We start from the raw sequence: 24,844 nt of genomic DNA on the forward strand, positions 1-24,844 counted from the left end.
GCCACTCTTTAAGACTATTTATTTTCATTTTGGCTTGTATTTTAGGACATAGTGTATCTATTTGTCTCTTAGGTATCATACAGTCTAAAGTACCTATTCATGCTGTAATCTTCATGTATTTCACCTTTCTGTGCCTGTTTTTCCCCTATAAGATTAAGGGAGAAATAGACCTTGCAGCAGAGATGTGCTCAATGAACTCAATAAAGGAACTATATTGATGAGCCCAGTCTCTGAATAAGCATTCTTCTTTCCCTTTCTCCTCCCCTCTTTTCAACTCATTTCCCTTTTGCATGTGCCTCCACGTGCACATCTTTCTTCTATTCTCCTTCTTTTCCTGCCTGTCCTCTTTCTTTTCCTCTCTTCTCTCTTCCTTCGTTTCTTCACCCTCATTTGCTTTCTTGTTTCTCTTCTGAGTCCCATGTAGCACCTGGCACAATGTTTTACACATGTTTGATGCTCTCTAGAGACATCTTGGATTTTTTTGGTGTACTGAGTCAGATTAGTTACAGAACTGTCAGAATGAGCCAATATGATTGGAAATGCTTGATGAAATTTATGCTATATACATACTGTGCATAAACACATCTGTGTATTGTGTTATGATCAGGTATTTTCCAGTGCTTATACAGAGAAATGCTTTGCATATTGAAGTAATTCTATAAAAGTCACATTATTTTTAAAAAACTCTATTTATTGTGCCTAATCATTAATGGATGGTTGTATTTTTCTTAATATTAGGAACAACAAAACCATATCCTGCTGATATCGTAGTTCAGTTCAAGGACATATATGCACTGATGGGCCAAAATGTGACATTAGAGTGTTTTGCACTTGGCAAGTAAGTATTCTTATACTTTTTATTAGTATATGTAGAAATATATTAATTTTTGTACCATTTTAGGAAATAAATGATGTAATTGTTTAGGCATATACTAACAAAGTAATTGACTTTGAAATGTGGACACTTAGCTTTTGTTATTTCCTATTTCAAGTCCTGTTCCTGATATCCGTTGGCGGAAGGTCCTAGAACCAATGCCAAGTACTGCTGAGATCAGCACCTCTGGGGCTGTCCTCAAGATCTTCAACATCCAGCTGGAAGATGAAGGCACATATGAATGTGAGGCTGAGAACAACAGAGGAAAGGATAAACACCAGGCAAGAATTTATGTTCAAGGTAGACATGTTGTTTCCATTTTTATACATTGCATCAATATCTTACTTGTAGCCATTTCCATACTTGAAAGGTGAGTATATAATGAATAATAGTTTAAAAACAGTGATGTATAGTACATTATACAAAAAAAAATCTATCTTATGTCTAATTAAGTCTCAAATATGGCTTATACTATTACCATCATACTAGCATCAATGGATTCTTGGAGTGTCCTTGATAATTTTCAGAAAATACAATTAATGTAACTTGCATATTCCCTTCATTCTTCTTTTTTTTTCCAATACCTTTTTATCTGTAGAAGAAACTATGCATTATGAGTTGGTCCAAGCCACTGGCTTGCAAACTTGTATATGTTTCAAGATCACCTGGAGGACTTGTTAAAACACAGATGGTTGGTTCCCAGAGTTTCTGAGTTACAAGTTCAATTTGGGGTCGAAGATTTTTATTTCTAATAAGGTCCTAGGAGATACTAATGCTACCAGACCAGGATCCACAGTCTGAGAACCACCACTCTAAGGAAACTTTTTTTTTTTTTTTTTTGGACACAATTTTCTTAACACAAGTATTTGGCTCAGACATGTTGAAATAAACTTATATTTAGGAGAGTGGAATGTTGTTTTTCAGGGCATACTTGAAACCTTTCAGACTGAAATAATTTTTATAATGTTCCACAATATAAAACGTGTAGATCACAATTGAGTAAATGTCCAAGGTTTCAATGAGACCATTCATTTAAAGGCTAAGCCTACAATGAGTGTCGACTTAGAGGCACACACTATGACTGGAGCAAGGAGAAACAGATAAGAGAAACATTGTTTCTGTCCTTGAGGTATTCATACTGTATTCATACTCTACCCAAAACCTCCAAATTTATATAAGCATACACAAGAAATGAGATACACTTTCACACACATGCATATGCACACAAAAGAAACATACATAGTAATAAAGAAAATTGGGAATGTACTATGGAAATTTACACAGGATATCGACACGTGGTGAGGGATACCTTAGCCATACTGAGAAGATGGATGATAGGAAAAATGGGAGGTGATGCCTAGCCAAACTGGAATACCAGAATGAGGAGCCAGGTTATGGCCGCCGCCCGGGCCTCTGTCTACACAGGCAGGAAATAAGTGCCTCCAGTGGCCTACAAGATGCAACCTCACCACCATCATTTCATAGTATCCAGCAGGATTAGGCTCATCTCGCCTTTTCCCTGTTTGTTTCTTTTCGCCTAGAAAGCCACGGCCTCTGGGCCTCCCTCCTTGCCTGGACTTTAACACCCACACAGCTCTGCATGTGTCCTGCTCTGTCTCCATCTCTTCCCCATCCCCAATTTCTGAAACCTTTGCACCGTGCTTTCGACAACACACAGTCTGCATTGTCACAATCCCCTATATTCTTCACTTCTACATAACTTCTACTCTTCTACATGGTTCTCCCTTAGAGACACTGATTCCTCTCAAGTAGTCATTAATTTATCTTCCACAGCTCTCATCCCCTTTGGCTTATAATATAACTGCTTTTCTTGTTCCTCATGCCATTTCTAGGCTATCTACCTTCTTTCCTTTAAATATCCGGTGAAAAATCTATCTGGACCACCCCCCCTTGTTTCTTTAAAGTTTTTACTCTTGGCAGGTCTTACAAACTAAAACATTACTCTTGACATTCTTTGTGACATCAGAATCAAGTTAGACTATGATTATTATTTTTTTTTTGGTAGTTTTGCCTCTCAGTTCCATTGAACTCCTCTTCTCTAATGATCTTGATACCTCAGTCTACCTCAGCAGCCCACTCCCACCACCACACTTTAGACCTCATTGTTCCCAAAAAGTATAATCCCTTTAGAATCTCAATCTCACATATTTCTTCACTAACCTCTACCTCTTCTTTTTCTAGTTCAGTTTCTCTAATACCCTGAGACTACCAGGAACTAAAATCAATTAATCTATCAAAGGTTTAACTTTCCTTCACGTCCCCTGACCCCTACTTGTCTCTTCTCTAAATCTGATCAGTCATTACTATTCCCCTGCATACCATCCTAGTGCACTCACCAGCCTCTACTTTGTCTTACTACCTTTATAAAAAGCTAACCCTGGAAAAACCTAGCTCTCTGCCTAGCAGTGCCTGAACCCAGGAACTTGAGTATGACTTGAGATAAACACTAGTACACTGATTAGTTCATTTTAAATTAATGATCATTAGCTTCAAGTGGGTCTTTAGTGTTGCCCAAGAATTATACTACAATTCCCAAGGTCCACTTAGGTCCACTTATCCCACTCTTTTGGATGATCTTCTCATGCTTTCACAATTTCCTTTCAACCCGTAATACCTCCACCTCCAATCTTATGCTCAACTGATAACATAGCTTCTTCTTTCACAGAGAAAATGAAAGTTCAAATTAGAACTTCCACAAGCTCCTACCCCACATCTACCCAATGTTGGCATCTTTAACCCTGTCTCTTGTTGCTATGGATTCAGCTGCTGTCTGAGGTCAACACTGCTTGATTATATCACTCTGCTTGATTATACCCTCCCACTTACTGTTGTTCCAGCGATTCCCTCTCCTGACAGCAAAAGCAATCTTTTTTCTTCACTGGATCATTTCCATCAGTGTACAGTGGCCCTTGTTCTTCCTTCTTAACTCTGCCTGCTACTCTGTTTCCCTTCTTTTTATTTCCCCAAAAGGTAATAGAAATATTGACAGATTTAACCTATACTTTCTAGAAGTGTTGTTTTCCATGTTTCTTCTTTTTTAAAAGCACTCTTATTTAATTTTCATCCCTACTTCTCTGCTGGAATCTTTCTTCCCATGACCCCCAATAACATCATGATCCTGAAGTGGATGGCACTTCTCAGCTGTATCTTACTTGATCCAACAGCAGCAGTCACCACCATGGACCATGCACTCCTCCACCATTCCCCTTCTGTGCTTGGTATCTGGAACCTACACTTTGCTAATGTCCTTGTATACTGCTTGCATTTTCCTCCTCACTCCATGCCCTCCAAACATGGGAGCAATCAGGGTTTGTCTCTGAAAGTCTTCTTGATTTAATTCACAACTTTTAGGATTTCATCCATCATCCAGGCTTTAATTAGGCTCTACACCCTAAAAATTCTGACCCAGGCACCTCCTCTGAACTCCAGACTTGTGCATTAAGTACACCAATAGAATTCACTTGGTACATATAGAATATGCATGGATGGCCTCCTTACGTGAGGAAAATTCTGGTTAGACTCTTACATTTGTTAGATAAAGCTGTCACTCTACCAGGTTCCTAGAGCTTACAAATCTGTTTTGATTCATACATCTTAAGAAAACTGCATTCCAGGTTCTTAACAGAGTTCCAAACTATCTAATATCTAATTCCTTAGAAGAAACAAGGTGACAGAGCAGATATTTATAAGGGAATATTATTAAGGGAGCTATTATTTCTCCTTTACTAATTAAGGGCACTTACTTTTTCTCTTTTGGTCTAATCAAACTCCCAGAAGTTTACATAATTAAATCATAGATAGAATGTATCAAATGGATTCAATTATTTAGTCTTCTCATTGTATTTTTCAATGTGATATTTTGTGTTACCTGAGGCCAAGGCTGGGAAGGTGCTCATATTCCTGTTTTATTGCCAAGATTGTGTACATAATAAAACCTCTATCAATTAACATAGTATTCATATCAATATTTAATTTTTATAACTATCTACTTTAAAAAAATGTAATGAAAACTGAAAATATACTATATCAGATTATAGTACTATGAGTATATATATACATATAATGTTGATGGGTTTCAGTGAGATCATAGAAACATTTTATGTTCTTTTTATTTATATGCACTACTTTCTATGTTATATATGTTATTTTGTCATAAAATGTATACATCAAAGTTTTCTTTTTCAAAGAAAATAAAATACTCCCTCTACTCAGGATTCTCTCCTCCTACCTCCTTCTTTATTTTATGTTAATTTGCTTGCCTGCATTTATTTAAAGAATTTAACTTAAATAACTTAAATGCTCAAAAAGATTATCACATTGTTCATTTGCCTGCTCTCCAGAAATATATTTTCTTTTGGGAAATACTAGTATTTTTCTTTAGGTACCAGAAAATCAGATCATCGATTTCACTCAAGCAATAAATTTCAGCAATTATACTACTGTATACTGTATGTAGTTTCTAATATTGAAAGAATACTTAAGTGATTAAGTCATTTTTCTAATCCTACAGTAAGATGTGACAGTGGCTGCTAGATGAGAGTTCTATCAAAAAAAGGATACCTGAGAGAATGGAAAAAACATGTTATTCTTTATTCAAAGGGGAAGACATAGTGTCATAGTCAATGAAGACATAATTCTTCAAAACCTTAATTGTCATTTTGAAAGATTTAAGTTATAAGAAAAAGATCAGGTTTTTTTTGTTATTCATGAATTAACTTTCTAACAAACATGGTTCACAAAGAAAAAAATTATGAATTTAGTTATAGTTACTTCATGTTATAACAGTGTAGGATAAAGTTTACCTGCAGACCTAGGCTCTAATACTGATTTTATGGTGTATTTGATATCTGATGTATTCTCCAGAATGTCGGCTAAATGTAATATTTGTATTCTTGAGATTATTTTGAGTGTTGAGATTTTCATTTGACATTTACAATATTCTTTACTTTTCAGCATTTCCTGAGTGGGTAGAACATATCAATGACACAGAGGTGGATATAGGCAGTGATCTCTACTGGCCTTGTGTGGCCACAGGGAAGCCCATCCCTACGATCCGATGGCTGAAAAATGGATATGCGGTATGTATGTTCGGCTGTTGTGCAGTTCTTAAATCCATGTTCAGGCAACATTTCCAGGGGTCCTGGGATAAATTCAACAGAGTAAGGGTACCTGGTCCCTGATATTTAAAAAAAAAAAAAAAAATCTCTGAAGAAGGCAAACAAAAAAGTGAGCATTAAACTATCTTCAGCTTAATCAACTTTCTGCAATCTTATGTCTACCTTCTCTCTCTCTTTCTCTCTCCTTATTTTCCCCTTTGTTCCACATTTTACCCTTCTTCCTACTCATCCATCTCTACTACCTGATATTGTCCTCTTTTTTTGGCCACTGTTTCCCTGACCCCACAGAAACAGAGGTAAGAGGGAAGGTTCTACCTTTAGCCCTGGGGACAAGTGGCAGCAGTGGGGCCTTTCTCTACCTTCTCTCTGTAATCTCTCAGCTGGGCCAGGAGGGAAACAGTGGACTCTCAACTCAGTAGGATGACTAGAACAAGAGCCACTGGGCATGGTAAGTGGGTTTTACTTTCCCATGCCGTGAAAAGCCTACTGTCTTTGACTTAGTTAACAGCGGGGGCCAAATAATGTATCAAATTAAAAGTCAAATGAGGCCAAACCTAAATAAAACGTTTATATTAAAGTTTATCAAGGAAATGTATTTTACTTTGTGTTCTTTTCAGTATCATAAAGGGGAATTGAGACTGTATGATGTGACTTTTGAAAATGCTGGCATGTACCAGTGCATAGCTGAAAACACACATGGAGCCATTTATGCAAACGCGGAGCTGAAGATCTTGGGTCAGTATCCTTCCTAGTTTCTGTTAACTTCCACAAGGAAAGCAACACCTTCAACCATGATCCCAGGGTTTCTGAAGATCATATTTGATTATTTCTTGAATTACTAAAGTTAAAAACTTTCGAAATGGGGTTTGGGACAGGATGACATTACTGTTTTATATATATATATTTCTTTCATTAGAGAACAGCAAACAAATTAGAGGCAACATGGAGTGTGATAGTCTCAAAAAAATTTTAAGCAAACTTTACACATGCTAGTTTTTACAAGTCTTGTTTCTCCTATGTCTGAGCTCTTAAATACTGCTTGAAAATCACATTGCCATGATTGATGCTCAGATGGGTCTTGAACACTTGCTAGTTTTCGTATTCTTTGGATCTCATGACCTGAAATTGCTATTTAAAATCTTTAATTTTAATTTAGTTTTCCTCAAGCTTTCTACTCCAACCTGACTCCCACTTTGGTATTGCTTTCTTACTCCTCCATGAAAATTGAAACCCTTTGAAATAAAATACTTCAACTTCCCACCCCTCATTACAAAGTATCTGAATCTTTACTACACTCATCCTTTCATATTCTCCATCCAGAGGAATAAGCATTTCCTTTCCAAAAATAGGCGTACCTCCTATGACGGCACTTTAAAGAACTGCATTTTTACAAATTAAAAGTTTGTGCCAACCCTGCATCAAGCTAGTCTATTGAGGCTGTATATCCAACAGCATTTGCTTACATGTGTCTCTGTGTCACAAGATTTCAAACGTTTTCATTACCATATTTGGTATGTTGATATGATCGTTGGTCTTTGATATTACTATTGTAATTGTTTTCAGTCACCATGAACCACACTTGTATAAGATAGTGAACTTAATCAATAAATGTGTGTGTTCTGATTGCCTCACCGACTGGCCTTTCCCCCATCTCTCTCCCTCACCTTGGTCCTCCCTGTTCTCTGAGGCACAACAGTATTGACTTTGGGCCAATGCCCTCGAAGTGTTCAAGTGAAAGAGACATCTCTCACTCTCACGCAAAAGCTAGAAATGATTAAGCTAGTGAGGAAGGAATATCAAAAGCTTAGAGAGGCTGAAAGCTAGGCCCCCGGTACTAAGCAGTTAGCCAAGTTGTGAATGCAAAAGTACAGTTTTGGGGATTAAAGTGTTATTCCAGGGAACACATGAATGATAAGAAAGCAGAACAGTCTTATTGCTGATATGGAGAAAGTTTAGTGGTCTGAGGAGATCAGTCCAGCCACAGCATTCCCTTAAACCAGAGCTTAATCCAAAGCAAGGCTCTAACTCTAACTCCGTGAAGGCTGAGCGGGGTAAGAAAGCTGTAGAAGAAAAGGCTAACGCTCTTGTTGGGGGCTAATGCAGCTGGTGACTTTAAGTTGAAGCCAGTGCTCATTCGCCATTCTGAAAATCCTAGGGCCATTAAGAATTATGCTACATTTAATCTGCCTGTGCTCTGAATGTTTTGTTGCCATCCAGCAAAGCCTGGAGGACAGCACACCTGTTGACAACAGTTTACTGAGTATTTTAAGCCCTCTGAATTTGGACTCTGCTTAATATTCTCTTTCCTGGGGCGCCTGGGTGACTCAGTGGGTTAAGCCTCTGCCTTCCGCTCAGGTCATGATCTCAAAGTCCCGGGATCAAACCCCACATTGGGCTTTTTGCTCAGCGGGGAGCCTGCTTCTCCTCTCTCTCTGCTTGCCTCTCTGCCTACTTGTGAGCTCTCTCTCTGTCAAATAAATAAATAAAATCTTAAAAAGACAATTATTCTTCCTACTCATTCTGTATCTTTCTGCTAGTGCTGGCTCTCTCTCTCTCTCTCTTTCTCTCTCTCTCTAAAAGAAAATAAATAAAAATCAAAAGATAACTGAGGCCTTCTTAATTTTAATTTTATGAAAGTCAGTCACATCCTCACGCTCCACTTCTAATTCTAGTTTTCTTGCTATTTCCACCAAATCTATTGTTACTTCCTCCACAGAAGACTTGAACCCCTCAAAGTCATCTATGAGGGTTGGAATCAACTTCGAAATTCCTGCCTGTGTTTATATTTTCATATCTTCCCATGAATCCTGAATGTTCTTCGTGGTATTTAGAAGAGAGAGTCATTTTCAGAAGTTTTTCAATTTACTTTGCTTGGATGCATTACAAAATTCAACATCTGTGACACCTAGAGCCTTATGAAATGTAGTTCTTAAATAATAAAACTTGAAAGTCAAAATTGCTCCTTGATCCATGGGTTTCAGAATGAATGTTGTGTTAGCAGCCATGAAAAGAACATTAATCTCATGCACGGCTCCGTCAGAGTTCTTGGGTGACCAGGAGCCGTGTCAAGGAGCAGGAATATTTTGAAAGAAAGCATTTTTTTTTTTTTTCCTGAGCAGTTTTTCTCAACAGAGGGCTTAAAATACTCAGTAAACTATGCTGTCAACAGATGTGCTGTTGTCCAGGCTTTGCTGGATGGCAACAAAACATTCAGAGCATGGGGAAGATTAAATGTAGCATAATTCTTGGTGAAGATTTTGTGAAGATTATTGAAATGACAACAAAGGAATTAAAATATTACATCAAGTTTGGTTATAAAATAGCAGTAGGGTTTGGGAGGATCGACTTCAATTTTGAAAGAAGTTCAATTGTGGGTAAAATGCTGCAGAGAAATCTTTCATGAAAGGAATAATCCATCAATGGGGAAAACTTCAAAGTCGTCTTAGTTTAAGAAATGGCCACAGACACCCCAACCTTCAGCAACCACCACCTGATCAGTCAGCAGCCACCAGCATGGAGGCAAGATCGTCTACCAGCAAAAAAGTGATGACTCGCTGAAAGCTCGTATGATGGTTAACATTTTTTAGCAATAAAGCATTTTTAAATTAAGGTAGGTACGTTGGGTTTTTTTTAGACATAAAGCCACTGCACACTTAATAGACTATATAGTAGTGTAAACATAACTTTTGCAGGTACTGGTAAACAACAAAAAAACACAAAAAACAAAAATCTCATTTTACTCATTTATTGTGATATTCGTTTACAGGGGTGGTCTGGAACCTAACCTACAATATCTTGAGGGATGCCTGTAACCCCTTTATCTCTGCCCCATCTTCATCTCTTCTCCCTTGCACTGACTTGATACGGACAGGAATCTCTTCTCCATGGGCATACATGCGTTCGTATTTCTCACGCTGCTTCTTCTTCATGTTTTATTCTTGAATTCTCTGCACCTTTGTCTTTGGTGACTCCATGCTTTCACACTTCCCAGATGATTTATTCTCAATCACTGTCATTTTCTCCTCTTTATCCCTTTCTCTGCTCAGTTAGAAATCTTGCTCCCTGGCAGAGTTCCTGCTCTGGTTCCATTCTATCCTCTTCCTCCCTTTTTTCACATATTCTATATTATTATTCCTAAATTATTATTATTTTCAAATTTTTAAAAATCCTGGATAATTTCTTCTTCTCCCATTAATTATCAGTGATTCCTTAATTTATATCAATGGCCCAGGTTTTTATCCTCAGCTTTAAGCTCAACATAAAGCTTCCTAATTGAAATCTTCATTGGGTAATCTCACAGATAACCCATGTTTAGTGAGCCTGAAGCTAAATGCATTCCCTTTCCTCCGCATTCACATGGCCTCCTGAAAAATTCTGTTCTATAGAATGACAGCATACACTGCATCCTTTCTTCCTATTACATCTAATTTCTCAGTGTTACTCCATAAATCCCACATCCTCCTTACGTTCATTACACCTGCTTTAATTAAGTTCTTACTGTATTACATTGCTTTCACTTTATTTAAAGTAGCTGTCATCAGCTTTAGTCCTATGAATCTAGGTAGCCAGGCTTTCTCTTTTACAATCAAAAATATTACCAAAAAGATAAAGCAGTGACTCAGTATGGCCTGTTTTATTATTGCTACACCAAAGGGGAATTCTTTAGAACATTGTTACCACTACAAACTGAGTGACGCTAAAAGAATATAAAAGGAAATGAGATAATTGCAAGAAAATATTTTAAAAATTACCTTTTAAAAAAAGTTGAGGCTGGGGCCCCTGGGTGGATCATTGGGTTAGGCGTCAGACTCTTCATTTCTGCCCAGATCATGATCTCAGGGTCCTGAGATCGTACCCCATGTCAGGCTCTGCACTGAATATGGAGTCTGCTTGAGATTCTCTTTCCTACTCCCTCTGCCCCTCCCTGCTAGTGCTGGCTCTCTCTCTCTTTCTCTCTCTCTGAAAGTAAATAAATAAAAATAAAAAGAGAGCTGAGGCCTTCTTAATTTTGATTTTCCCTGCCTCTTACTATAATGTTGAGGATCATATTCCATTTCTTCCCCACAAAGTAAAAATTCCTTGCTAATATATTTAACCTAGTTTATTTGGGTATCAAGCAAACATTCAGGTTTAGGCTTCATGCTGTATTACTTTGGTATGAGGTGCAACAAAATCATTTTGACTCATACAAGATATGAGGTGACTTTAAATGCTTCCCCCAATATTAATATTCTGTTTTTTATAAAAATTTGTTTATCATCATACATTACAAAATTACATGAAAATTAAATTTCTTAGGCTGAAAGATCACTCCATATTCAAGCACAAAATCTTGTAGTCAGTTAATGACTATTACTGTAGTAATTAAAACAGTTCGTGCTCAGCATTTTCAGCCTGAGAGCAATGTTTCTGGGCATCTTTATATTTGTTTCCATTTATTTTTGTTTACTACCATTAGAGAGAGTGTTGATTGCTCTCTCTCTTTTCTTTCATTATCTAGATAATTCATTTATTCATCCACCAAGCATTTTGGGGGAACTTTCTACACAAGATACTATTATTTGAATAGGCACAGTAAAGGATGAAAGAAATAAAAAAATTCATGTCCTCTTCTTAGTTGGGAGGAAAATATTCCCTTATTTTTTACTGCTTCTAAAATATGTAAGAACATGGTCTAGATTCTGTCACTATAAATTCAAATATTAGTTAAGTATCAGGTATTTCATTAAAACTTAACTGACTCAAGAAAAATTCTCATTTCTAGATGAATTTAGATTAAAAAATATAATCCCATTAGATTTTCTCTCATATTTGATGGGGAGTATGTCACCCAAAGTATCTATTGAGACTATACAAAATACCACACACTGTGTTAGGTGTACAACACAAGTTGGTTGGTTATGTATTTATTTGTTGTCAGCAAAACTCAGACTAAAGGAACAATGGGATAAATTAAATCCTTGCCATTAAAAAGTGTGTCCCACAGAGCAGCAGCAGCAGCAAAAGCAACACCTGGGAGCTTGTTAGAAGTGCTGAATCTCAGGTTCATCCCAGGCCTACTTAATCAACATTTTATCCAGATCATCAGATTATTTTTATGCACAAACAGAATTTGAGAATCACAGACTAGAGGTTGAAGAGTCAACATCTGGATGAAGATACACTTGAGCCTAGAAACGCCTCCCCAAAGGACACAGTTATATACAGATGATTGGACGTGCAAAACAAACGGATGGGATCCCCCCGAAGCCTGCTAAAATACAAGGAGGTTATGAAATGAGGCAGGTGTAGGAGACCTTAAGAAAGAGAGAACGTGTCATCAGTGAAGTAATCTTTTATGAGACTCTGTATCCTATTCTCATAACTATTGCTCTGTGCTTTGATGTAAGGGGAAGCTCTAGTGGTAGCCTGTTTCCCTCAGTGATTTGCATCCATCACTGCCCTAGCTGTTTGCAGGTAGGTGTGAAGGCAGAAATCTTTTTATTTTGGTATTTCAGTGTCTGTACACAGTTCGTGCTCAAGAAATATTGCATGATGAAGGAGGAATCATTGTTTAATGAAGAGAGCATGCTTACAAATCAGAAGAAAATTGATTCAATTGTGAATCTTACCTGATACTGCCGTGGTACCTTTGGCAAATTATATAATCATAACAGATATCAGTTCTCACATTTGTATACTGGGGACAGTTCACTGAAAGTGTGGTTGAGAGTATTTATTATGAATATATGTCAGTATTAATAATGGTGCTCAAATTCCTCCAGTATTTCCCTTAACTTCCCTTGTGCAATTGAGTCAAAACAATTAAATTAGATGTTACCCTCAAGGTAAATATATACATAGCATTTGAGTTTAACTAAAATTTATAATCCATTATTACTAAGATTTGTACATTAAAAATGTGAATTTTATAAGTAAAATATACATCAATAATATTATTAAATAAAAGGAAAATATATTGATACTAGGTAGGGAATGTCTATCATTATATCTGATACTATTTGGTGAGATTAATCTTTTCTGTTGATTATTAATCAAAAGAATAAAAGGTGCTATAGAAGAATTTTTTTTTCCTTTTTAGTAAAAGAGAAGAATAATAATTTATTTCCTTTTAGCTTTGGCTCCAACTTTTGAAATGAATCCTATGAAGAAGAAGATCTTGGCTGCTAAAGGAGGAAGGGTCATAATTGAATGCAAACCTAAAGCAGCACCTAAACCCAAATTTTCATGGAGTAAAGGGACAGAGTGGCTTGTCAATAGCAGCAGGTCAGTTCAAAAACTAGAAATCTGATTGCAATTTACTGTTCAGCAAAATTCGTTTTAAAGAGGACTAATGTAAATGTTGGTTGTCCTAACTTTTCTCCACAGAAAATAACATAATTCTAAGATAAACAGAGGTGCTTACCCTTTACTCTTATTATCTGTTATCATCAGGGTTCAATTTCTAAGCTTCTGTAATTTATAAGGAATTTAAAAAATTGAGACTCAGAAATTTTTGGTAAATTGCCAAAGGCCTCAGGAAAAAAATGAACAATCTCAAATAAAATATGATCTCTGGGGGTGCCTGGGTGGCTCAGTGGGTTAAAGCCTCTGCCTTCGGCTCAGGTCATGATCTCAGGGTCCTGGGATCCAGTCCTGCATCAGGCTCCCTGCCTGTTTCTCTGCCTACTTGTGATCTCTGTCTGTCAACTAAATTAATAAATAAATAATAAAATCTTAAGAAAAAAAATATGATCTCTGACTTCTCCCCTCGCAGCAAGGCCTTCTGCTGGCAATGGCCACAATCCCTGTACAGATGGATGAAAGATGACCCTGAACGTTGCTGTGAATGAGAGGAGAAGGCACAGGGGTCAAAGCCCAGAAAGGTCCCTCGCTCTTCTTTGCTTCTGCTTTTACTGATCCTTCTGGATAATCACAAACCCTTATCACTATTTCTCAAGCACTTGATGTGCGACAAGGGGTTTTACTGAAACTAGGGGGATCTGTTTACAGGAAAGATAAGATATGTTAATCTGCGTGTTCTGCTAAATGTAGCCTAAGAAACAATTCATACATCTCTTGGATCACGGGGCATCTTAGATCCCAGGGCCGCTGTTTGGGCCAAGAAAACCTAAAGAAAGGCAACTCCCTGAGGCGTTCCAAGGGCAGAGTGATCACACAGGCCTGGCATTCCAAAGGCCTGTGCCCTTCTCCGAGACCTTCCTTCACCCCCACAGCCTCTGCGTTACATTTAGCAAGCCAGGGATTATGGTTGATTTCATGCTCTACATTAACCCCACCAGCCTTCTGTATCCATTTATATTTGTTTTAATTTTATGCAGTTAGCCTATTAAGTATTTCAGTAGGAAAAAATTTAATACAGGTGACTTTAAGAATAAATCATTCCTTCCCATCTTTTTAAATTAACAGGAATTTCTCATCTTCCTAATAAATACACCATTAACCGCTTTAAGATAAAACATAAAACTGACGTCCCTAAGGAGATAAAATATTAAACTACTTCCTAACAAGTAGACCATTGGTAGTTTTAAGATAAAACATAAAACATGTGACTTGTCTAGTATTTATTTAAAAGCCACACCAAATGGTTTCTTTAAATTTCCTAGAAGATATGGTAATAGTACTAAAGTGCTCAAGTATGGAGAAAAGAAAGTCAGGATAGGAAATGGGCTGTGAATGTGAGGGAGAAGGGAATATTCCAGGCAGTGATAGAAGCATGTACAAAGGGCCTGGTGCAGAGAATATAGGATGGTGAAGAATGTAAGACCTAAAACCAGTATGGTTTGTCCTTAGAGGAGAATGGAGAATGAAGAGTTTTAAGGGAGGAGACATAATAATCCAGACCATTAATAATGTTTTTTGCTTGGGGGCTTTAACCTCATCTTTGAGTAATGGAATCGGTCTAAAGGTGTAAATAAAGGAGGAAAATGTCGATTTTGCCTATTAAAGGTATATTCTAGCTCAAGCATGTAAGAGATATTCTTTACAACAATCCAAAAAAGTAGGTAAGATAGGTATTATCATCTTTATTTGAATGTATTTAAAAGTTAGAAAGGTTAAAGTAGCCTTCTGGCAGTATATTGATAATCTCCAAACTGAACCTTGAACTTGTGGAATGAACCCGACCCAACACGGTTCTCTGATTAGGTGGATCCCAAGTATGGCTGTGTATTGGACAAAGACAGGTTGGGTTGGGGAGAGGGAGTACACAGGAACAGCAGTTATTTCCCTGAACAGATTAACTTTTACAGGGAATATGCTTGACTAAGTTTTCAAGACATCAGCACATGTTGCTAGAAGAATCAGTGTTAAAGGGAGAATTAATTTGTTTGATTTTCTGATGAGACATTAATAATCAGACAATAAGCAATGCAAAGATATGATCAAAAGGTAGTCCCATTTCTAGGTACTTACTCCTGCAAGAAAATTGTGGCACAGCATTCTCCCTTAGCACCACCATTAACTCTCTCCCCTAAATGAAAAAAAAAAAAAAAAAAAACCCTTCTCTGACTCTGATGAGGACCAAGGAATGCTAGGAGCCTCTCCAGCCAAGGGTTTTCACAGAACCATGTTTCATGGACTTGTTATTCCTAAATATCAACATGTGTTCAAAAAAGGAAAAGAAAGGTCTGGCTCCTAAAATCTTACTATTTTAATCCTGTCAGAATATTTTTAGTCTTTGAATCAAACTGTATTACTTCTTGACAAAAGAGTCTATAAATCCAGTTTTTGTTCCCTACTTTAATCCACTAATATTCAGGTTCTAAGAACCACTTTAATTTTTTAAAGATTTTTTATTTATTTATTTGACAGAGAGAGATCACAAGTAGGCAGAGAGGCAGGCAGAGAGAGAGGGGGAAGCAGGCTCCCTGCTGTGCAGAGAGCCCGATATGGGACTTGATTCCAGGACCCTGAGATCATGATCTGAGCTGAAGGCAGAGGCTTAACCCACTGAGCCACCCAGGCACCCCTATAAGCACCACTTTATAATAGATATGGTATTTCATGTAAAAATAAAGTTAAATGTTGTAAAATAGCATGCATAAAGAAAAGTTCAACAAATAAATTATTTTTAGAGAAATAAAATATTTCTGTTTAAAACTAATATCCAAGGAGTAACCTGAATAACTGTCTTTTTAAGCCTGACTGCAATCTCATTCTGATTAATGTAATTACAAAAAAATGGTTTCGCATCACAAAGTTACTACAAGCACTTGATTGCCTTATAAAATGGTTTTGCGATGTTTCCAATCAGTAGAGAGGAAACATAAACCTTGAATTGTAATTAGCTTCTCAATCGTATGATTTTACTTTGGGCTAAATGATACACTTTCTACAACAGAATGTCTTTGTAGTTGTTATTTGATATTCAATGGTCTATTATCAGTTCTGAAGTGATCTTTATCTCCGCCCTTTATGTGAGAGTATCTCCAAAATTCTTTTCTTCTCTGGAGTTAGTATGCTTTCACCGTTAACAAATAAGATGGAAGGATAGGCTAGTCCATAAAACCAAAGTATGTCTGATGGAATGCATATTAGGAGAGAAAATCATGGAAGCTGGACGGGATGGAGGGTGGCAAGACAGCCACTGCGCCTTGTGTGTGCACATGGGTGCACAGGTGCATACGATACTAACCAGAATTATCTAGCAATTCTTTGCTAAAGGTACAAAACCCTGTGAGATTGTCCAGCCTCTAAGGGAATCAAAGGACTGTGGCTCTCACTCTGAGTGAGATGGAAAGTTCCTGGAGGGAGCTGAGCTGGAGAGTGCTGTCACTGAGCAGAAGAGTGACATGGTGTAACTTACGTCACTTAGGTCTTCATATTTGGCTGCTATGTAGAAAAGAGACTATAGACAGGCAAGGGTGAAGCAGGAGGCTAGTTAAAAACTACTGCAGTAGGGCGCCTGGGTGGCTCAGTGGGTTAAGCCTCTGCCTTCGACTCAGGTCATGATCTCAGGGTCCTGGGATAGAGCGACATCGGGCTCTGTTCTCAGTGGGGAGCCTGCTTCCCCCCCTCTCTCTGCCTGCCTCTCTGCCTCCTTGTGATCTCTGTCAAATAAATAAATAAAATCTTAAAAAAAAAAAAAAAAGAGGGCGCCTGGGTGGCTCAGTGGGTTAAGCCGCTGCCTTCGGCTCAGGTCATGATCTCAGGGTCCTGGGATCGAGTCCCGCATGGGGCTCTCTGCTCAGCAGGGAGCCTGCTTCCTTCTCTCTCTCTCTCTGCCTGCCTCTCAGTGTACTTGTAATTTCTCTCTGTCAAATAAATAAATCTTTAAAAAAAAAAAAGATTCTCTCTTAAAAAAAAGAAAAATACTGCAGTAGACCAAGAAACAGGTGAAGGTGGCTTTCTAAAACAATTTGTCAATGCTGGGAAAAAGAATTATTATAAACAAAGGCTAGGATATTTCTTTTTTCTTCTTTTTTTTTTCTTTAGGATGTTTCATCTTAAAAAAATCTTATGGTCAAGTAATTGTGTAAAACTTAACAATCAAAAGATAGTGTTTGAACTCTTAAGAACACTAAAATGTTTCACTAGATTAATTTTGTGAGGAATGTATTTCTTTCACTTGAATAGAATACTCATTTGGGAGGATGGCAGCTTGGAAATAAATAACATCACAAGGAATGATGGCGGTATCTACACGTGCTTTGCAGAAAATAACAGAGGGAGGGCTAATAACACTGGCACTCTTGTTATTACAGGTAAGAAACGCCTCAGTCAATATTGTTATTTTCTAGTTTAATCGTGCTTAGTTTCTAATGTACTATGGGACATGATTCACCACCAAGCTTCTACAACAGTTCATATACAGATAAGTTTCCATTTCAAAAGCCTGTGGGGCAAATCTCTTGCTTCATGAAATTGTTCCTGGAATTTGAGTCTGAATACCTCTTTTTCCCTTTGCTCAGAGAAGTAAAAATACATATTGATTTTTATTCTTTTAAAGTGCTAGATAATATGGTATCTAATATTTCCTTGAATTGTGCTTTCTTCCTTTTTTTTGTTAATTGTATAGATCCCACAAGAATTATATTGGCCCCAATTAATGCTGATATTACTGTAGGAGAAAATGCCACCATGCAATGTGCTGCTTCCTTTGATCCCGCTCTGGATCTCACCTTTATTTGGTCCTTCAATGGCTACGTGATCGATTTTAACAAAGAGAACATTCATTACCAGCGGAATTTTATGGTATGTGTTTTAAGTTTCATCTTATTGACATTCCAGTGACCCTATGTGACTGCAGCTCCTATTACTATAATCATTTATGATACTGAAAAAAAGGCAAAAAAAGCTTTTCATGGATTTCCTTTTATCAATCATAGCACTCCTAAACCTTTTTAAAAATGGCAAGTTATAAGGATTCTGGTAGAGATATAAATCAGTAAATATTTGTTGAGCTTTAGGTCTATTTTTTGCTTAATTATAATATAATTTTTATGTTGATGTGTATTATCCCTCATTGTATCTGTACTCTAGGTGCTAGTGCCTATTTATTCATTTTAAATAAGGTAAGAGCATAGGACTTATCATTTGTTATAATGATGACTTTAAGGCATTTTTCTTATTCTTTAAGGTTCAGAAATAGACAAAATACCTATATGGGAGGGTTTGGAGAACTAGTCCATGTGATTTTTAGAATGCATAAATGGCTGTATTTTATAAGGATACAGTGTATGATACATACAACTTACAAAATATGTCTTTATTGACTATTTAACTATTATTAAAATTTCAACTTAGTAGTTAAGTTTTGGTGGAGTCAAAAGTTGTAAGTGCATTTTCAACTGTCTAGGGAGTCCGTGCCCCTAAACTCTGTATTGTTCAAGGGTCAGTTGTATTTAAAAGGCAAATTGGCCACTGTTCCTACCTGCCTGTTCTCTAGAAAGGCCACTGGTTAGGAACCTGAGAGCATATGCTTATTGAAGAAAACTAATTTTAATTTTAGAAGTCAATTATTAGTATAGAAATAAAAGTTTGAATTAACTCAGTAAAATAGTAGTATAGTAGAATATTTAGGATATTTAAAGTCCTATGAAATCTGAAGATTGGTTTGTACCTATAATAATCATATCCTTTCAAATTGTCTAGCTCTTTAATTTTTTTTCTAGAACTATACGCTTGAAAAGGCAAAACAGGCTTTCAGTCAGGTTGAGTGAGACTGATTTTAACTAGATAGAAACATTTCTTGTTACATTTTTATTAGTTTAATAAAACAACTACCCATGCAGTAATGAATGTTTATCCTTCTACATGTTAACTATAAATTCAGTTCCTTTCATTTTAATCTAACAGATGTAGCTATAGCTATAAATTTACAGCAAATCTGCTGATTGTCCTTCCATTTTTTTTTAAGATTTTATTTATTTATTTGAGATAGAGAGAGAGTGAGAGAGCGAGCATGAGCAGGGGACAGAGGGAGAGGGAGCAGAGCAGAGAGCCCGATGCGGGGCTCAATCCTAGGACCCTGGGATCATGATCTGAGCTGAAGGCAGAGGCTTAACAACTAAGCCACCCAGGTGCCCCGATCTCTCAGTTTCTAAACCAAACTTACACTTAAAAAAAATAACAACTGGGAACTGGCAGGGAACTATTTTAACATTATACCCTGTGATATTTTTCCTTATATATCTGAAAACATTTTGATATGCTTATTCATAAGTGTTCCCCACATTAGTAAAATGGGCACTGATATCTTTAATAATTTCTTCAAATTGTGTTTTATTTTACAAGTAAAGCAAATACTACTTAGTTTTTACTCATTTTAAGGAAAGCTGAGCTAAACAAAGATCTTACTTAAAAAATGGACTTTTGGGGCACCTGGGTGGCTCAGTGGGTTAAGCCGCTGCCTTCGGCTCAGGTCATGATCTCAGGGTCCTGGGATCGAGTCCCGCATCGGGCTCTCTGCTCAGCAGGGAGCCTGCTTCTTCCCCTCTCTCTGCCTGCCTCTCTGTCTGTCCAATAAATAAATAAATAAATATTTTAAAAAATGGACTTTTGAATTTGCTTAGTTTCTTGGTGTTATATATTGAGTAATTTCAAAACTATCACAACCATAGTTCATACAATAGCTACTTAACAGCTGCAGTAAAGTCTATGTAAATAGATTTAGGGGTATAAATTGTCCTAAATAAATTTTAAAATTCATATGTGGAGCTTATGTTCTTCAAAATGATTGTTATGTTATATTTGTTGATGTAAATAAACATTCCCCCCCCCCCAAGAAAAAGAAAGAAATTAAGAAAGGAAGAGAGAGGAAAAAGGAAAGGAGGGAAGGAGGGGGGAAAAAAAAGAAGGAAGAAGAGCCCCATGGTTTAAAAAGAGAGGAAAATAAATACTGGAATGATAATTAAGAAGTAAATAATAAATTGGATCTTTTTTATTATGTTATGTTAGTCACCATACAGTGCATCATTAGTTTTTGATCTAATGTTCCATGACTCATTGTCAGCCTGTAACACCCAGTGCTCCGTGCAATCCGTGCCTCCTTAATACGTATCACCAGGCTCACCCAACCCCCAGCCTCTCCCTTGTGAATTGGTCATAAAAAACATAAAAGACTTTGGTGATTACTTACTGGCCTTCTTTTGCTGTTGGTAGATGCAGAGGTTCATGTAGTTGCCCCTCAGCTAATCCAGTGCAGAACCTAACTGCAGGCCCAAGCTCTGACCTCATGAACTCACCTTTCAGCTTCGGTCCACCAAGTAATGATCAGCAGTAGAAAACATGCTCACTGGCTAGATATGTAACTTAATTGACTAAAAATATCAAATGCACATTTGTAGCACATTAGATGGACAAGTCGATTCAGTTCTCTAAATAGTTAAAATAAAATTTTTTCTAGGTTTTTTTTTTAAATATATTATTAAACTTAATTCTGTCTTTTGAACCTCAGACCTCTGAAGCCTTCTCTTATATCTTCCTTCTCTTTCAAAGCCAACTTCAAAGTCAGACTTCACTGCTAAATGCACCACATGAATTTCGAGTAAAAAACACTGGATATGTTTGATCCGTCTTTTGGTAGATCATCCTAATGAGTAATAATTGATGTTGGGGTCACTAACAGATCACTCTCAGAAGGAGCAAATCTTCCCACCTCAAGCTTAATGAATCCAAACAATGAGAATGTCAGGCACTGAGGACAGCAAATGCAAAGGAAGGAATATTACTGACTTCGTTTGTCTATTATTCAGATTGCATGGACAAATGTGTCAGTACGTAATTTTGGGGAACTTCTTAAATAATGTTTTGATATTTTATTTGATCCTGACAACATTTCAATTAGTGAGTATCATTTTTTCATTTAAAAATATTGTACTGAGGGGTGCCTGGGTGGTTCAGAGGGTTAAGCCTCTGCCTTTGGCTCAGGTCATGATCTCGAGGTGTTGGGGTCGATCGCCACATCGGGCTCTCTGCTCAGCAGGGAGCCTGCTTCCTTCTCTCTCTCTGCCTGCCTCTCTGTCTACTTGTGATCTCTGTCTGTCAAATAAATAAATAAATAAAATCTTTAAAAATATTGTGCTGGGCATATAGTACAAGCAGGAACAGTGACGGGCACTAGGGTGAATAAAACACTGAATAATATAAACACAGGCACTGATCCAGAACACAGTAGAGGTTCTGTGTGACTTTGAAATTCAAATGTAGGGCGCCTGGGTGGCTCAGTTGGTTAAGTGACTGCCTTCAGCTCAGGTCATGATCCCAAGGTCCTGGGATCCAGTCCCACACCCGGCTCCCTGCTCCTTGGAGAGTCTGCTTCTCCCTCTGACTTTCTCCCCTCTCATGCTCTCTCTCACTGTCTCTCTCTTAAATAAATAAATAAAATCTTTAAAAAAAATAAAATTCAAATGTAAATAATTTGATAGCTATTAAAACCGATATTTTCATCATTGGTTTTAATAAGTTTAGTTGCTAAAAGTTAATAGATGCTCTAATTAATGAAGAAAAAGTATATAAGTCAAACTTTTAAGCTTTTCATTTCAACAAAGTAAGTTTGTGTTTTCCAGTTTAGTTTCAATGATGAATTTTAATCAATGTCAGGTGTGCTTTGATTTTAGCTTGCTACTCTCGACTTTGACCACCAGGTGGCAACCTTGCATAAGGCTTCAATTTTCACAGCATGGACTTGGCACTGGAAGCTTTATGAAATTAAATAGATTTTCCCATAGTTAGGTCTAAGACACGTGATTATAGGTGACTTAAAAATTTCCACTTTTTACTTTTTCAATTTTATTCATATAATTATCAGGAAAAAACTAACTATATTTTTCGAAGAGGTACATTTCTTTTAAGAATTTATAGTTAGCTCCCCCAAAGTAAATTATATTTAATGATCATTATATTTAATGATCCTGCTTCATGAAAAACTCTTTTGAATGAATCACTTTAAAATATGCAGATACTAATTTTAAATCTATGTGTAAACACGTAATACTGATTATAGAAAAAAGTAAGTTAATTATTTAATTCACCTGTTATGTCATTTATTCTTCCATTTTGTCAAAAAACATTCACTTAATGTTATATTATTATGTAAACAGTTTCAGGAATTGTTTCATTTGAACTTGAACTTATGCATAGGAGGATATTAAGAATATATATAAATAAATATGCATCATAAATTTTAAAATTTGAAGCTTTGATACAGTAAGCTTATAAGCAGTTTATCTGGCATTCTTTTAATCTATCAAAGTTATGGGGCAAATACTAAGAAGGAGAAACTCTTCCTACCTCAAGTAAGTAGGTTTAAAGTCCAACTACAAAATAGCTTATATTTTGATTTTCCGGCTCAATAGGTTTTTACTTTCTTAGAGTCAATACTAAAGACAGAATCATTTAAATTATCAATTTAATTTATAACTCCTTTTATTCTGAAAAGGATTTAGGACTATCCACCAAAAATTACAGATTTGTAATATACTATTTTATGCCTCTCCCATGGTGATGCCTGATCTATGGAAATTACTTTTTTTCAATGGCCAACTAACTTTTCACATCTCCTTTGAGTCATTTTCTTCCAAGTATTTAATAACAATCTCCCTGTCAGAGCCATTATCTTAGTTAACCAGGAGTTAAACTTTCCAATTCTGATTATTGCCACTATAATATCTTTTTTCCTTTTATCTTGACACACACAAATGTTAACATTGTAATTGAGAAAGAAGTTCTTATGTGTCTGTTTTGAATTTATAAATAGCATCTGAATTGTTCAGAGGCTCTGCCACAACCAGTCCTGGGCTCTGGGCTGCATTTTGTCACTTCTTCTTTGAGACTGAGCCAGTGATTACGCCTTTCTAAACTTCAGATTTCCCTCTCTAATATTTTATTAATAATTCACTTACTTCATTCAGGTTGTTTCACTGGGTTTGCAAAACTGCTTGCTTCATAGTATTTGGGTGAGGATTCAGTAGAGAATGCTTATAAAGTGCTTGGCACAAGTTCTGGCAGATTATAAGCAGCTATTATTAATATGGTGTATAATAGAGCAATCATTCCCAATTGAAGTTTCCAGAGGCTATTGCATACAGGTTTTTTGTTTTGTTTGGTTTGGTTTGGTTTGGGTTTTTTTCTGCTTACAGATCTCAATTTTCTTTAATTCTTGCACTGCTGCTACACTGGGTACCTAATCTGAAACAAAAAATTTCCAGTCTTCTCTTGCCAGAAGCAATGGGAGAGGTAATGATAGTCAACATTTATTAAGTGCTTTCTGTTTGGCCAACATTGGACTACGTGTTTTTCCTGTGTTTCTCAGTTGATCTTCACAGCAGTCCTCTAAAGAACACATGCTATAGTGATTTTTCTCAATTTTCAAAGTGAAGAAAATAAAGGTTAGAAAGGTTAAGTAATTTGCCAAAAGTAATAGTACCACTTGTTGTTGACAGGGAGGATTTGAAACCAAGGTGGCTGACTACAGACCCTGAGGCCTTTGCCACTCGAGTTTCTAGTCCACTGGTTAGCACTCCCGTCTGTGTCTGCTTAAATAATCCCCCTCCCATTGTTTAAAGCACTCTAAGACCCTACTGTTCAACTCCTCATTTATTCTATAATTTTGTTTAACGTACTTTTTACGTTCACTCAAGGTTGCCCAAATTACTTCTTTCTCCTTATACTATTAGCAAGTTTTGCAATACATTATAAATCAAGTCTGCATAGTTTCAGGTGGTCTTTAGTTCTAGGAAATTCTTTATGATCTCTTTTAGGCGGGTAGGCGTATGTGTGTGTTTGCAGGTACATGGAAATGCTTTGTTCTGCCTATACAGAAAACACCATTCAAAACAAAGGAAGACAGAGCTCTTACCCTAAGGCTTTCTTTTTAAAATAAAATAGTAATTATCTGGAATGCATCACAAAATTGTGCTTAAATTTGAGACATACATATTTCATATTAGAATATATTAGGAATTTGAACAGAAAGTTTGCTTCTGCACATCCAAAGGGAGAGAGTAGAGGGACAGGATGAGAGAGAGAGTGGAGAGGGAACAATAATACTAAATTATTAATACTAAAAATGTTATTGGATCTCTGTTAATGCTGAGTAAGAAGGTGAAGCTTGCTCGGAATTATAGAGTAGAGGTTGGAAAAGAAAAGGAATTTCAGGCCATAATCCAGGCAAAGGCAAGGATCAAATTAGAGCTTAAGGAAGTAGAACAGAAGACCAGCAGCACAGTGAGTTGATGTGAGCCCTAAAATGGTGGTTCTAAACTGGGAGCAACTTTTCTCCCCAGGGACTTAGGCCATTTGTGGAGACAGGTTTGACTGCTCCCCACTATGGGGAGGTGGGGAGAGGGCTATGTATTATGGACATCTGTTTAGCACAAGTGCTGCTAAA

At 36.8% G+C, this 24,844-nt stretch overlaps 1 protein-coding gene across 3 annotated transcripts in view; it reads left to right on the forward strand.

The window, feature by feature from the left end:
* Positions 1–24,844, forward strand: part of CNTN1 (contactin 1) — a 353,970-nt gene that overhangs the window by 214,967 nt on the left and 114,159 nt on the right. For all 3 annotated transcript variants that reach the window (XM_059402903.1, XM_059402902.1, XM_059402901.1), the window contains 7 exons: positions 739–838; positions 993–1,174; positions 5,849–5,973; positions 6,630–6,747; positions 13,128–13,278; positions 17,590–17,717; positions 18,032–18,207. In XM_059402903.1, the coding sequence (XP_059258886.1) occupies positions 739–838; positions 993–1,174; positions 5,849–5,973; positions 6,630–6,747; positions 13,128–13,278; positions 17,590–17,717; positions 18,032–18,207 (980 nt within the window). The remainder of the gene's footprint in view (positions 1–738; positions 839–992; positions 1,175–5,848; positions 5,974–6,629; positions 6,748–13,127; positions 13,279–17,589; positions 17,718–18,031; positions 18,208–24,844) is intronic.

This window comes from Mustela nigripes, chromosome 6 (assembly GCF_022355385.1).
Source record: "Mustela nigripes isolate SB6536 chromosome 6, MUSNIG.SB6536, whole genome shotgun sequence".
NCBI lineage: Eukaryota > Metazoa > Chordata > Mammalia > Carnivora > Mustelidae > Mustela > Mustela nigripes.